Consider the following 15615-nt stretch of genomic DNA (forward strand, 5'->3'; position numbering starts at 1 on the left):
CGCTGAGACACGCAGTTTTGTACAAACACAGCCACACAGGTCTCCAAAAAAAAAATTGCACATTTGAAAGCCCATTTTTCAAACCATTACACTGCAAGGAAAACCTGCAATGCTCAAACAAAAAAAAGTGTGAAGGTATAACTCCGAGTGCATCACAGACTGATTTTAAGAATCTAACTTTGCCTTCAATCTGTGGTTTTAAACATTTAATGTATAGATTCATGCAAAATTTAAGAGCACCACTTGCAGTGGCTGACGTAGCATCATGGTACACTTTGATAGCATGGAATAAATGGCTTGAAGGAAAAATAACAAACCACACACACCAAAGTCTAAAAAGAAGTCAGGGGAAAAGATGAAGGTGGTCATGAATTATACAACATCCTACAGGCAGGTTTGTCATCATATCTGTCAAAGAGCCCAAATTAAACACATTCAGGTATTATATAATCATGTACATGTTATAGTGAGTCGCACGGCAGTAAAACACCCGTGTTCAATAGGAAACGCCCTGAATTGAAACTGAACTTGACTGTAAAGTACAGTACTAACAGACACATTTAGATACATATACATATAATATAATATAAAGTACAGGTCTAACACAGCACACCCCAGATTTGCCCCTTATTCTGGCTTTTTATTTCTGGATCCTCACATAATGCTGTACTGTTAACTTGTCATCAGAAAATTTCAGTCTTAAATTCATTCTATAAATATTTCTTCTCCTTCATCCCAGTAAAAGCTGAGAACCTAAATAGTGTGATTACCCATTTCAGGAAGCACTGCTCGAAGACATTCCACAAGTCTTTGTTCTGTTCATGTTAATCTGTGTTGCATTTGACAATGTCTTCAAGTGTTGGGACAGAAAGAAAGACAGAAAGACAGAAGTTAAATGTAGTGATTTTAAGTCACACTTGCATTTTTTACATATACCCCAGTATGATTGTGAATAGTCCTTGAATCTGTTTCTCATCATATGATTTTATTATGAAAAACACTTTAAAGGTAGAACAAGAGTTCCTATCAATTAATTAATATTGCTGAATTTCACTGTCACACCCAGAAATCTACATGTATTACAGGAAAATGTAAACATTTTACATATAGGTAAAGAACTACTCATTCATTAACTTTCACTTTGTTCCTGTTTCTCTCCTCACGCACTCCTTTGGTTTAGTAAAGCATTTCCGTATTACATGATACTCCTTTCACGATGGCCTGTGGCAAACAAGGAGGCTTCAGTTTGTCTGTGGGTTCATTTCTTAAGTAAGATACATTTGAATGAAATATTACTACTACTAGAAGCATCCAGTATTAATTTGAGAATAATGTGCTCCAGACAACCAAACATTGTTGTGTTTTGTATATAATGTTGTGTTCTGTCTATCGAGAATAAGGACAAGTATGATCGTCACCATAACCCTCGATCAGCTCACTCTGTTCTCCACAAGCGATGTCATGTGATGCATCTCAAGCACACAGAGATGGCACAAACTGTGTTTGACAAATTATGACTTATGACTCTTGACAAGTGAAGGCTTATGAGTTTTCTCACGTTATTAATTATGACTGTACTCATATACGTAGTTTGATCTGCATATCTTCCAGTTTCATTCAGAACCCTATAATCACTTGGCATAAGTTACCATCTCTATGATGAGCCAGAGTTCGGTTTGGGGATTATTAGTACCGAGCAAGAGGAACTGACCTGCAATTAAAAGCACACAGAGAAGTCTTGATATTCCACACGTCCACAATATGCTTTAATTTATCGCACACTGAATAAAGTCCTCATATGTGATGAGCAAACCAAAGGTATGTAAATGTAATCCTCAAAAGCAAAGAGGTCGTGAACAAATTATTGGCAAAGAAAAAAAGAAAGAAAGAGAAATATAACTTAACTCGAGATCAAATTTTATCTCCATGAAAATATAGATCACATTATACATTTGTTCCAATGGAAGCTCATAAGGACCCTCACAAAAAAGGCTGCATTAACAAACTGTTCAAGAGCAGAAACGAGTGAGTAGGAAGGTGATCGTGTGACAGCAAGTGAATCATTATCCCATCACTCCAGCTGGTGAGGATTTGACACTTTCCCTGACATTAGTAGAATGAGGAAATCTCTCAGTAGACGGGAACTGAACTGTTGCCATGGTTCATTGTGACCGAACCAAATATAATATGGTCTTCAGAGGAGTTAGCCAGAATGCACTTGTCGCCTAAACTCAGCACAGGAAAATAAATACTTCATAACATTCAACAAAATGCTATCTGAAGGAAAAAGACTCCATCATCCTGAAACCAAAGAACTGACAGGTTCTTTTAAATCGTCAGAGATCCAGTCAAATGTGAACTGAATGACCAATGGTAATATTTAGGCTCCACATTTCACAAGATCTTAAGATTATATTATAATCGCTCTCATTATATAATACTACAGTAAAGGTTATTGAAGAATGGAGTCAAATATAGTGTAGACACGTGTCTACTCATTCACCAAATCCTACACATTATGAAGTCCCATAGGTTTCCTCCCTTGTTGACTGTCTTCTTTATCTTTTCGTACAGGCTGGTTATACCTACAGCAGTTTCCATGTCAGCTAAATAATTCAACGTTGCCTTTAACCTACTCTTAATGACCCAATGATCCCAAAAAGTCCCAAAATCTACTTCAGTTGGGAGATACTAGTGGCTGAAGTGAGTTTGATTATTACACCAGATGACATGTGATAATTAGAGTGTCAGAAAATCTTTGATGCTTACACTTTCCAGACAAATCTGAAAAGGTCAGTGGGCCTGAGCAACAACAAGACATATACAGGTATGTATAGTCCCCAGTGGAGTCCAGACACTGGTGGCGGTGGTGGCCCATGACCTTGGTGAAGCGGATGAATGATGACATTAGTGAATCTGTGAAGACTGGGCGGTGATGAAGCAGATAAGGGTGTATTATCATTAATCAAAATCAGAAAGTAAAACAAGTTCAGTTTCATATAAATATTCAGTTCACTGAAATATTTTATTATTTTATGTAAGTTAGTGGTTATTTCCATCCTGCCCAAAGATAGCTCATGCATCAAACTCCTGGTTGAGCTGTTGTTTTTCACTATGACCACAAATACATCAAAACTAATAATTAGCCTTAACATATTTTATTTATAAACTGCTGAAATGATAGAATACTGACCCAGACAACAAATATGTCATGGAACCAAAAATATAAGCTGAAAGAAGCTAAACAACTTCAACCATGATGACAAAGTCATTCACACAAAGTCTCAATCACTTTAGATATCACCATTATTTTTCTCTGACTCACCAGAATCACAAAGTGGTAGTTGTTAGTCCCTCTGTGTTTTAGAGATTGTCTGTGAAATAAAACCCTTCCATCTCTCTCTTCATGACATTTCTTAAGATTGTTTTATTCACCACCTACTGATTTATGATTTTAGCTGCACAGGAGTACTTTTTATCCATGAGAGTAACTAGCGAGCACACATTGTTTAGTCTCTCATTGGAAAGCAAGGAGCCATATTCTGAGCTAGAGCTAGGTTTTTGTAAAATGTCGGTGAAGTTTTTCATTGCTTCAAGACACAAGAAATGAGTGACAGAGTATCTGACTGGTGAGAAAAATATATATCGTAAAGTGACGTGCTATTTACACATGTCTATGAATAATTATTTGAGGATTAGGAACCTGTATCCTTAAAAAGAGATTGTATCTCAGCATTTGATGATTTATGGAGTTCCAAGACGACACATTTGAGTAAATATTGTGCAGGAAGTAATTGAAAAAGAAAAACCCCAATATGATGAACATTATTGTCAGGTTTTGTATATTATTTAAAAGAAAATGTATTAAAAATGAACAAAATAACTGCTTCAAGAATCCATCTCTATGGTTTTTTCTGCAAAGAATAAAGTGGAAAAGCTCCAGAAAGCTTTTGTAAGCATTCAATATTTGTTGCTTAGGATTCGGTGTAGTTTCTGAATGTTGATGAGCAGCACATAATGAGCCAACACCATGAGGTGGCCTCTATGGTTTATTCAGTGTCTGCTGAACTGTTTGGTCAGCTTTACAGCAGTTTAATATTCTTCATATTTGTTTGAATTACTAAGATCTTTTCCATTTTTCTGGCCACACACAAACATTAAGCTGCTTATGCTGACATGCTGAGCAAATATTTTATTGCCATTTCATAATGTATGTAGTAATAACAACAGAAATACCTCAAAAAAAGGATATCTTACCAGACGCGAAGCTGATCTGTTACTCTAATGCTTGGAAACACGTTTACGTCACAACACATTTTCAAGTATAGTAACAGAACAGAAGAGGCTGAGTCACACACCACAGCCCATTAACAAACTAAATGAGGCAAAAGTGAAGTATATCAGGCAACCAATCATCTGTGAGACATTTTGAGAAAATCTCAAGACAAATCTGGGTTCAGTCAAGTTTTTTTTTTCTCTCTAAAGATGCATGACATATAAGATGATGCATTTATTTCTGATTCACACCTCTAGACATGAATTCATCAGAAAGAAATCTGGATTTGTAGAACTCACCAACCTCAACCCACAAGCACCAGAGTAAAAATAAAAAACATTCAAGCCAAATGCTTTCATGCACAAGCCAAGGTTATAGCAGCAGCCAAATGGAGCTGGCAGCACGTCGGCCCAGCCTGCATTCAACCTCTAAAGACTTGTGTCCTCATGGTATAAACCTCAAGTGCCTGCTCCCTATAAAATCCATGGGACAAGCTGATCATTACATCAAGAGGACGAGCCTGCCAAGTGTTACTATCAGAGCCAAATGACCTGTTCTTTCCCTCCCACCTGCTCAGTTTGACATCATCACCATCCAAGCGCTCTCACTCTTTCAGTTGTCTCCACAGCTACTGCTCTTTGTGTCACTCAGTCGATCTTTGTCACTTACTGTATATATGTTTCACTCTATATGCGGATTACTGCAGAGCAACATGGCTGCACATCTGTACAGAGACACATCTGTTCAGATCACATGTTACGTCATCAGTCACAATATATACAGGCTGCCAGGTACAGTATATTAAGGATTTGTTTTGTTTGACATAGTAAAACTGAATTTAGTAGATTCAAATTTCTTTAACATGATTTATAGCACTAGATTAGAGGGTAGGGAATGCTTTACTCTGTGGCCACAATCTCTCCCTCCAGGCAGAAATACTCCTCTTCAGGAAAATGCACTTCTCTTAAATTCAAAGACATGAGCATCTTAAAGTATGTGGTGAACATGAGCATGAATTTACCTAAAGTAAAAAATTTGTGCATTATTAGTTTGTATAGATGAAATTCTCATTATGTTGGATAATGAAAATATAATATTAATAGATAAATTAATTAAATTGATGAGTAGACCGTTGAGCATGTTTCACATGTTATTCTCACATGATGGCTTCAGGTAAAATCATGTAGAAGTGTAAAATACAGTAAAACACCCCAAAAAAGTTGTTCTTGTTTAAATATATAAAAAGGTCATTCATCAAACAATCATGACCTTGGGGCATACTTTTCTCTCATCACATTTTCTCTATTTCAGTCACTTATTTTCTTTATTTTATATGGTAATGTACTCTCATTCTGAATTTGATGCCTGCAGCAGATCGAAAAAAACCCCCCAAAAAACAAAAATAGTTGGGACTGTTCACCATTAACCTTACAATGGAAGTGGACGAACAAACACCCCACTGCACGTCCACGGTATTCAATGAATGTTGGACAGGAGAGGAAACATTGAACAGCAGCATATGTTGTTCCAAAGCCTTACACTGATGTGGATAGATCATGTGGATAGATCATGTGGATAGATCATGTGGATAGATCATGTGGATAGATCATGTGGATAGATCATGTGGATAGATCATGCTATCATAAGTGGATGTGAGCAAACTGATGTAAAAATAATGTGCTGAGATTTGAAGTCAGTATCCTTTTTCAGGACCAAATATTCCTTTCAGGTTTAAAAGTTTTAAACATATCATACACATCTACGTCATGTTGTATTAAAGTCCCAGAGTGGTTAATGCTTTTAGTTTTTACATCACGGTACAATTTTAGGCACAAGAGAACAGCTGAGGTCGCTTGAACTGGGCCGTGGACCAAAGACAACCAGAGCGTTTAATGGGAAAAAAAGGCTTCTGATATCTAAGGACAAGGTTTGCAGTAAAAAAAAAAAAAGAAAATCATTCTTCTTATTTTCCAGCTCAAATTCAGTCATTACCTTGCAAATGAAACAAATAGCTTTCATTTCTCAACAAGGTCATCAGTGCTAATGTGTTCAAGAGAATAAAGCTTTACCTGCCAGAAGATGGTATCTATTGTGCTGCCCAGGAAGCCTTCTCTCGTTTCAGACGACAGGAGTTTGGGTCCGAGGATCGTCATGAACTCGTTGAAATCAACCTGTCCATCACCTGGTACGATACAAAAGATTGATCTGTAAAATTAGCTGTTGGTTGTAAATGACACTTCCAATCATGAACATTTTTTATTCACCGCCCCGATGGAGATAGATCATCTTGGTCATCCTGATTGAATTTTCTTCCATTTGATAAAATGATGATGTTTTCTGAACAGTGATGACTTGCAGAAATAAAAATAATGTTGAGTTTGTCTTCTTGTTACTACACAGCACTGCGAAAATGATAAACACAGCATGACAACAACCTTGCTGGTATTTCTTGATTATTTTGGAGTCAGGGGCGAGACTTAGTGAATAACAAACGATGTCTGTGTCCTGAACAGGTCGGGCTGACGTGCCCCTGAGCAGAGCGCTCTGTAGTTTATAGTTTGACACTATCAGCTTAGTGTCAAGGTATAAAATACATAGTGCTCTGTACGCTGATGGAAAAAGGAAATAACAATGACTTTTACCTTGAATTAAATGGGTTTATGGCACAAATGTAATTTCAGCTTTAAAGGTTGCAAAAGGTTTCTGAGAATTTTGTAGACAAAATATTAAACAATGTCTGGATTTACAGGGAAATACTTGTCTTTTTTTGTTTGCATCAAATCACAAATCACATGTGTTCACATGTGTTCACTACACCAGTAACTACTGAAACGAGAGACAGAGACAATGATCTCTCACTCACAGATCCACGTTTCCAGTCACAAAGCCTTATGTGTATATCAATTCCTCCAGCAATGATCTGAGATCAGCAGATAAATCTAACTTCACAAATGCAACACATTCAAAACAACAGCGTATTTGTTGGTTCATATTTAGCTGATTAAAAAGTCCATGAATGCTTTTCTCAGCTTTTATTTACCGTATTGATCGAGCTTTGTTTATGTCCCTTGTTCATGTCTATATTGTTTTATTATGTGCATGATTTCATAAACTAAAGCTACACTTGCGTACTCTTCCTGCAGATTACAGGGCACCTAAAATAACCGCTGGAAGGGTTTAGCAAACCTAGTTGAGAATTCAGACCTGACATTTCTAAAGAATGATCCATGGAGACACACTTCAAAAACATCTCATTCAAAGCAATTATAGATAAAACCTCCAGTGAGAGAAAATTGGTAAATTCACAGCAAAAAATTCTCCACTGTGTTTCCTTCTTAACAAAAATGTTGATGTTGCTTCCTCTCATCTCGTCAGCTGCTTGCGCTGTATCTACAGACCAAACCAGGACTTTGTCAGTGGAAAGTTACCCGTGCAGCGTGACTAAATGTGCCCCCAACAACAGCAGAACCTCTGCGGCTGCTCTGACTGTGGTCGTCACTCTGGAGGATGCTGGCACTGAATCGTTTAATGCTACTGACTGCATTTCTATCCATGCATATTCAGCAGGGTGAAGGCAGGGCCACAGGCCAGATGGTGCACAAGTGAGATCTGAGGATGTCAGGATGAGAGGATGGATGGCAGAAGAGATGAAGGGGAACTACTGTAAGTAAACAGACTCAAGGTAAGAGAGGATGAAGTATAGCAGTTGTGTATCGGCTATGACCTGAGGCCTGTACCATAAAGCTTGATGAACCTAGCCGGGCTTCCTCTTACTTATCTGGCTTCACTTACCGAGACATCCGCCCTCCGGATTTTCGGTACCATAAAGCCGGCTATCAACTCACTAATTCAATTCAGGCATGTCCACTCTAGATCTGTGCGTGCTCACATAAAAAGGGCGGGGTTTGCTGCATGCGACCAATCACAAACATGCAACAAACCGGCCCGAGCCGCATATTTCACAACAGAGGAGCAAACGATAATAATTAATAAATACGAGCAATGCAAATCAATACTCCAGGCAAAAAGCAACACAGTTGCAGCTGCCAAATGGCGCAAGGATCACTGGCACAAAATCGCCGACTGTGTCAATGAGGAAGTTAGTTCCATTATAATATTACTTCCCCACTATGACTGCACTTGAATATCTGACTACAGTAACATTTGTGTGTTCTATAAATGTATGTGTGTACAACATTTTTCGTTATGGCATGTGATTGTAGCCCCCTCGACTTTATGAATAGCTCTACATACTATGTTCTTCCCGAAGTTTTCAGCATCGCCAACACAATACATAAAAGTACCTATGAATGAATGAATCAATCCATGATTTACTGAAACAAATGATTGATTAATGGCATTTTATCTGTGGCTTGCTTGTAACCCATCCAACGAGGGATTTAAGGACATCATAATAATTATGAACATCACCAAGAAATATATATACTGTGGCAAAGAACCTCAGTGCACTGCATACTGCCTGCTTGACTGTCAGCGCGTGGTTGCATTACATTACTGATGTACGGCTCCAGCAGCTGACAGATGTAATGTAACCCCTCTCCCCAAAACCTGTACCTGTCGTACAGTTCAGGCAATTCAAACGGATTACAGCGATCTCTAAATATTCTCTCGTGCCTTGGCGCTCTTCGCACAATCTGTGCACCAAGATCCACCGGTTCTCATAAAACAGACAGTCCATTTTCCAAGAGAACTGATTTATCAGTAGGTGGGGCTGTTATACCCACTGAGTTCTGATTGGTCAGTAGGTGGGGCTGTTATACCCACTGAGTTCTGATTGGTCAGTAGGTGGGGCTGTTATACCTGCAGAGCTCTTATTCTGAATTTATCCTACTCTGGAGCAGGTTAGGTGTTCAGCATAGGTTACCGTGACAACGTAGCCTGATAGAAAGTCAGCCACCTTTATGGTACCGAAAAGCCAGGGTTAAGCCTGAAGTGATCTCGCTAAACCGTAATCCAGCTTTATGGTACAGGCCTCAGGTGAGCTGTGTCAGGTCGCACTATGTGAAGGTTTTTTGTCTTGAAATCCAATATCTGAAAGCGACTGCATATCTGACCAGCAACAATAAATTACAGAATCAACAATTAACAGCCTCGATCCATTTTGCAGCTACACCTATTTATAAATTATAATTCTGATTTATGTTAATATAAGAATCTGTTTCTGATTGTGAAGTTTACAACAAATTGGCAAGAAGTGAGGTTAATTCATTATTGTGTATTCATTCATTGTTACATTGCTATGAAATTTTTTACCCAGTAGTTACATAAGAAAAGGTATGTGAACGTATTACCTGAGTTAAAGTACTGAATTTATTTGACACAATCCAGAAGTCTTTCATTATGCAGGTTTAAATAAGTGTGCAGCTAGATTTAAAAACATGGCGTATGTACAGTACAAAACTGATTTACTGCTGAGTTTGTGATTTTGCATTTGAGGCTCCAAACTGAAACTGCTTTAGGATAAACTCAATATTTGCTGACTCAGACTGACCAAAACTTTCAACATGAAAATGACATGAAAATTATCTTTAAGAAGAGCAAAATTCAAAGAGATCCGACAAAGCAGGTGTGAAGTGTCAGTGAATGCTGTTCGGGGATTTTTAAGGAGATGTGGACAGATGTAAGCCTTTGGATGTAAGCAAAGTTACACACACACACACACACACACACACACACACACACACACACACACACACACACACACACAACACACAAACTGTGCTATGACAAAACCCTGAATCTTACTTCACTTTAAACAAATTACTGATAAGAGATTGAAAGCGTATTAAGAAAATTCTTTAAAAATGAGAGGCTGTACTATCTTAGTTCATCAACCACCATGAGAAAAAGAAGGAAAAGCAAGAGCTATAGTCTGGTGTGATGTTGGGATCTGGAACGAGGGAGACTCGTCACACTTCTCCATGAAGGCCAAACAGAGCCCAACAGCAAACACATGGACTGTCTCGACAGCAGAGAAAGCGGAACGAATAATCCATCACTATCTTCTAACATCAGATGGACTTGGCTGCTGGCCTAACAATCAATGACCGAGACCAAGAAAACAATCCTCACAGCAGCCACATCACCAAGATACCATCACTATCATATAATTCACCTGCCGATGCGCCGCCTCTGCAGGAAGCAGTCTCCCTTTGCTCGCTTATTTATACATGACAGGATGTCTTTGCTTAAACTGATCATTTTCAATACACATTGTAATAGGTATGAAAAATGATATCATCTTTGCTTATATTTGTCCTCTGTGTACATCAAGCTTTTAGTATGTCATCGTCCACATGTATTAACACGGCATAAACATTCATCATTCATCATCTGTTTTACGTTTCCTTCATGAAAGAATTCGTATTTGTATTTTCTCTTTCAGTTAGCGCTAAATACAAGCAAATTATTTTAAGTAGGATGCCAAAACATCACACCTCAGTCCTGTCCCACCGCCTTACCAGCTCGAGTTTTTTACACAGATTCTGATTCTGTACCGTCATTACCCACAGTGCCTTGCGAAAGTATTGCCCCCCCCCCCCCCCACAAGAACTTTTTAACATTTTGCCAAATTTCAGGCTTCAAACTTAAAGATAACAAACTGAAAATATTTTTCATGAATCAACAACATGTGAGACACAATTTTTGAGGGGCAATACTTTCGCAAGGCACTGTATATTGCTGTCACTGAGGTGGTGCCAACACAGACTTCCCTTCATGCCTTTAAAACCCTTCTACAAAATGTCAGGATGAAATAAAGGAACCGCAGACCCCCTGTTAACAGGCTACGTAAAAGTCACGTATACGTTTTGCTTTATCAACGGGCATCTCAGTCGTATTTCAACTGTAAGGAGGGAAAGTGTTCAAACCCAGCATGTAGTTAATATTCTCCCTACTCCACCTGTGAGTAGCAAAAACTCAGTTAACCAGGATTTGACTCTGGCCCATCATAATACTGAAGCCAGATATAAAACATTAGGGAATAGTTGTCTTGCAACAATGGCGCCATTTGGAAAGGCTGCTGGTGGTTATCTATCACCCACATTAAAAATATTGTGAAGGTCTGTTCTCACCATCTTACATCTGTCACACACAGGCAGAGAGAAAATAAGAACTATGTGAATGAATAAATAAACAACATTACACTTCCTACTTTCTGAGATAAGAGCTGCTGTGACCTTAGTCAGCTTTTAAAGAGTCTTGCATGCTTCTTCAAATTGCATCAGACTTAATCCTGAGGCACACAAGCAGCTCCCGTCTCCTGAGATTCTGAAACAGATGAGTCAGAACAGGACTAAAGGTAGTCCAACTTCTTAAACGTTAATATTCAGTCTGTAACATTTGTAGGATTTTTTCTCTCAACTGTGAAACTGAAAATCATTTGTCAAAGGCTGCAATAGCAGTGTAAAGAATTTCAATATTTCCACGTGATCTGACATTTGCATATATTTTTCCATTATATTTCCCACTTCCAATTCTTTATGTAATGTCTGTCACAGTTAATGCAGATGGCTTAGCTTAACACCTGACTCTGCATATATGCATGTCGTCTACAAGCAGAAGGATAGATGACGTTTGCATCTTTCACTCCTCTCAATGGACAAAAAGGTCACTGGTAAAGATACTGGGGATAAAAACCCTTGACAGCAGAAATCATAAGCATTCCGAACTTTTGTGATGCATTCTGTATAAATAATTACCCCATCACCTTGACATGCATCCAATTCAATAACCTGACATATCTCATTAATTTATGTTATGCATCAGTGTCTCTGTGGTACTAAGCAAGAAAGTGTGAGTGTTTGGTATTGAAATGAGTCCAAACTCAGGTATGCATGAAGAATTGTAATGGAATGTGTAACAAGAATTGATGGAAAAACATTATTTACTGTATTTCTTAATGTATTTAAGAATAAGCATAATAAGAATAAGCATAATTCCATTCTTATTTCAGAGAGTTTTTGTTTTAATTTGCATGCATGAAGTAAGCCATAAGCCATTTCAGAACACACTGCACAATAAACCTGTGTGTGTGTGTGTGTGTGTGTGCGTGCGTGCGTGCGTGCGTGCGTGCGTGCGTGTGTGTGTGTGTGCATGTGACTCACCGTCCATGTCTAGTCTCTGCATGATGATGGCCAGCTCCACTTCACTGGGCATGTAACCCAGAGAGCGCATGGCCATTCCCAGCTCCTGCTTGGAAATAAACCCATTTCCGTCACGATCCAGTACCTTAAATGCCTCCCGGATCTCTGCCAAGACAAACAGGAAATTGACTCAGCATAAGCAAAAGCCAGTACTTCCTCAAACAAATGATTAAATTAATTTACATTATTGTGTGCTTGCTTGACAGACATCCTTCACATTATTTGTCACAACTTCCAATTCTTCTTGCAGATAATAAGTTAGTCATTATCATTTGCACACCTCTATCTACGTATCTCACTCTCCCTTCTTTTCTGACCCTTTTGGCTGCCTGTAAAGGAATTGGTCTCGCATCACTGCTTCAACAAGATCAATTCCACCTACTGATTGCTCTTTTCCACCTGCCGTCACAGTCACTACCATTCCTCCCTAGTCCCCTAAAGACGATCAAACATTTAGGCTTTCGTCTTTCTGTCATATATTAAAGACATTTACTATCTCAATTGCGGGCGGCAATGGTCTCCCTTTGGTGCAGTGGTTAGCGCTGCCGCCTTACAACACGCCTTGTTTCAAGTCCCGCTCTGTGCGGAGTTCGCTTCTCTCCGGGTTCTCCAGCTTCCTCCCACCTCCAAAAGCATGTGCTTCAGGTTGATTGGCCGTTCCAAATTGCCCGTAGGATTGAGTGTGTGTGTGCATGGTGCTCCACGGTGCACTGGCGTCGTGCCTGGAGTGTCCCCCGCCTCACGCCCTATGCCGCTGAGATAGGCTCTGGCTCCCCATGACCCACTGCGGCGGATTTAGCGGTAATCTAAAGATGACTGACTATCTCATTTCCTGATCATCCAGTTGAAGATACATTCAGACAGTTGGAAAGTGACAGATGGGGATTAATAAACCTGTGACCTTCAGGATAATGAAGGTCTTCCATAATATAGAATATGGTTCCCAGTGATCAGATGCTCTGATCAGAGAACTGCTGTCCTGTGCATTTACCAGGTTTCACATAAACTCCTTTGTTCTTGATGGTGACCTATTACATCTCCATAACTGTCCACAGACAAATTACAACTTTATTTATGAAAAAAAATAAGATGGAAAATTTTCATATTTTCTACTGACCAGTGCGTTTGAGAAATGCCATATCATAAATAAAATCTTATATAATTCAATTAACAACAATCAAACCATGAAACCTGATGGAGAATTTCAGTTGTCAAAGAAATAAGCAAAGCATAGCATAGCGCAGTAAAGCACAGCATAGTATGGCGTAACATTGAATAGCATAGCATAGCATTACATGCGATGACAGTATAATATTAATTTCTGAGGACACCGACAACATTTTTGAATGATACTGATTATTCAAATCACATCCGTCTGAGTTGAAGGTCTACTTTTCTGAGAACTGTACTCTGACCTGTGTATTGCACATGGAAAACTATGCACACATTTGATTAGGCTACGAACTGTGGCTAGGAAGGAAACACGCCACACACTCACTAGGCCTGCTGAGACTATGCACTAGATGTAAGCATAAAATGTCCAAGACAACTCCACAGGCTCAGGTTTCACTATACCTCCTTAAAAATGATTGCAAGCTGGAGAAAGGGTTTGTAATGTGTGAAATCTGGTCTTAAGCTACATGTACATGTTACATGTTGTCCTGCTGATGCTAAAAGCTACTAAATTAAGTCACTCCCACAGCATAGAGAAAAACGGCTCATTTATACACCATCCAGTAAGAAGCTGTGTCACTAGTGTGTGAACAAGATGTCAATGCAGGAAGTCAGCAGGCTTTAATATGTATTCATAAATACATATTTCACAAGTGTGCCTACAGACACGGAGGGCGTATGGCAAGAGAAGGGAGACTGACAGGCATCTGGTGTTTTTAAATAGAGATGGAATGTCACCTCTGAAGAACACCGACTGCATGACACGCTTGAGCTCACTGTTGAGCACTGAATAATCTGAGCGTGGAAACTGGAAGAGACGGCTTTCAATCAACCCAGGAAATAAAAGGTTGCGTTTTAGTTTTTAAGGGGACATGGATCTCTGCAAGTTTCACCAACTACAGTTTATGAGTTCATTCATGTCCAAGTTTGTTTGAGAGTTTGTTTGTTTTTTTCAATACTGGAAAAAGGAAAGTCAGTTTCCAGGAATTTGATGCAGTGCTCTCACAAGTAACCTGGAAGCAATGCAGCGGAGGACAAAAGGAAAATATCTCAGAAATAACAAGAAGATTTAATCAACTAAGTGAGACATGCTTTACTAGCATGTTTGTCAGGGAACAAACAAGCTCAAAGAATTTGACAACTGCCTGACCCAGAAACTGACGCAAATAACAGTTTTAAGAAATGGACCATCGCTCATTTTATCATCTGCTATGTTCCTATCCTGAGCCGGTCTGCTGGCAAAACAGTTAAAACAACAAACCATGAATGCAGCTTCAATTATAAATTGATTTAAAACTATGGACAGTGAATGTTCACATTTAGCACCGAGCAAATAATGCATCTTCATCATTTCTACCAATACTTGAGAAACAATAAGGACATTCATTCATTCATTCATCATCTACTGCTTCATCCACTGTGGCGTGTCGCGGGGAGCTGGAGCCTATCCCAGCTGACTGAGGGCGTGGGGTGGGAAAAACTCCAGGCGCGACACCAGTGCATTGCAGACTTTTAGGACATACTGTACATACACAATTTTGATAAACCCAAAACAAAGGAAGAGGGTCTCGCCCATGCATTAAATTAAACATCACTTCAATTTAGATTGAGCTCTGTCAGGTAGTCCCCGAGCTGGGAAGATAATTGGTTTAGAGAGGTTGTTCGTACGCTGAATTGTTCATGAGTTGTTATTTATTGAATTTCAATCTATAATCACCATAAAAGGTCATTTAAACGTCATTACTACTCTAAATACAAAAGTACTATTCACTAAGAATTACCAGAAACAATGACAGGACATAAAAACAAGACATGAGAAAATGTTTTTACATCCCGTTTCAAAGCGGTGATGTATTGTAGTTGTCTGTGTTCGTCCGTTCATGTCCACCAAATATTTTTGCAACTGTTGCAAATAGAAAGATGAAACAAAAAGCACATTACTCAGGCGGCAAAGGGGATGAAAATGAGATGATGACCTTGACCAAGGTCGAATTTCAACTT

At 38.9% G+C, this 15615-nt stretch overlaps 1 protein-coding gene across 1 annotated transcript in view; it reads right to left on the reverse strand.

Annotated features, from left to right (window-relative positions):
• Positions 1 to 15615, reverse strand: part of caln1 (calneuron 1) — a 44716-nt gene that overhangs the window by 15397 nt on the left and 13704 nt on the right. Inside the window, exons 3-4 of the mRNA XM_068317982.1 lie at positions 12403 to 12546; positions 6346 to 6458 (exon numbers count right to left, since the gene is read on the reverse strand). Coding sequence (XP_068174083.1) covers positions 6346 to 6458; positions 12403 to 12546 — 257 coding nt within the window. The remainder of the gene's footprint in view (positions 1 to 6345; positions 6459 to 12402; positions 12547 to 15615) is intronic.

This window comes from Antennarius striatus, chromosome 6, assembly GCF_040054535.1.
Source record: "Antennarius striatus isolate MH-2024 chromosome 6, ASM4005453v1, whole genome shotgun sequence".
Classification (NCBI taxonomy): domain Eukaryota; kingdom Metazoa; phylum Chordata; class Actinopteri; order Lophiiformes; family Antennariidae; genus Antennarius; species Antennarius striatus.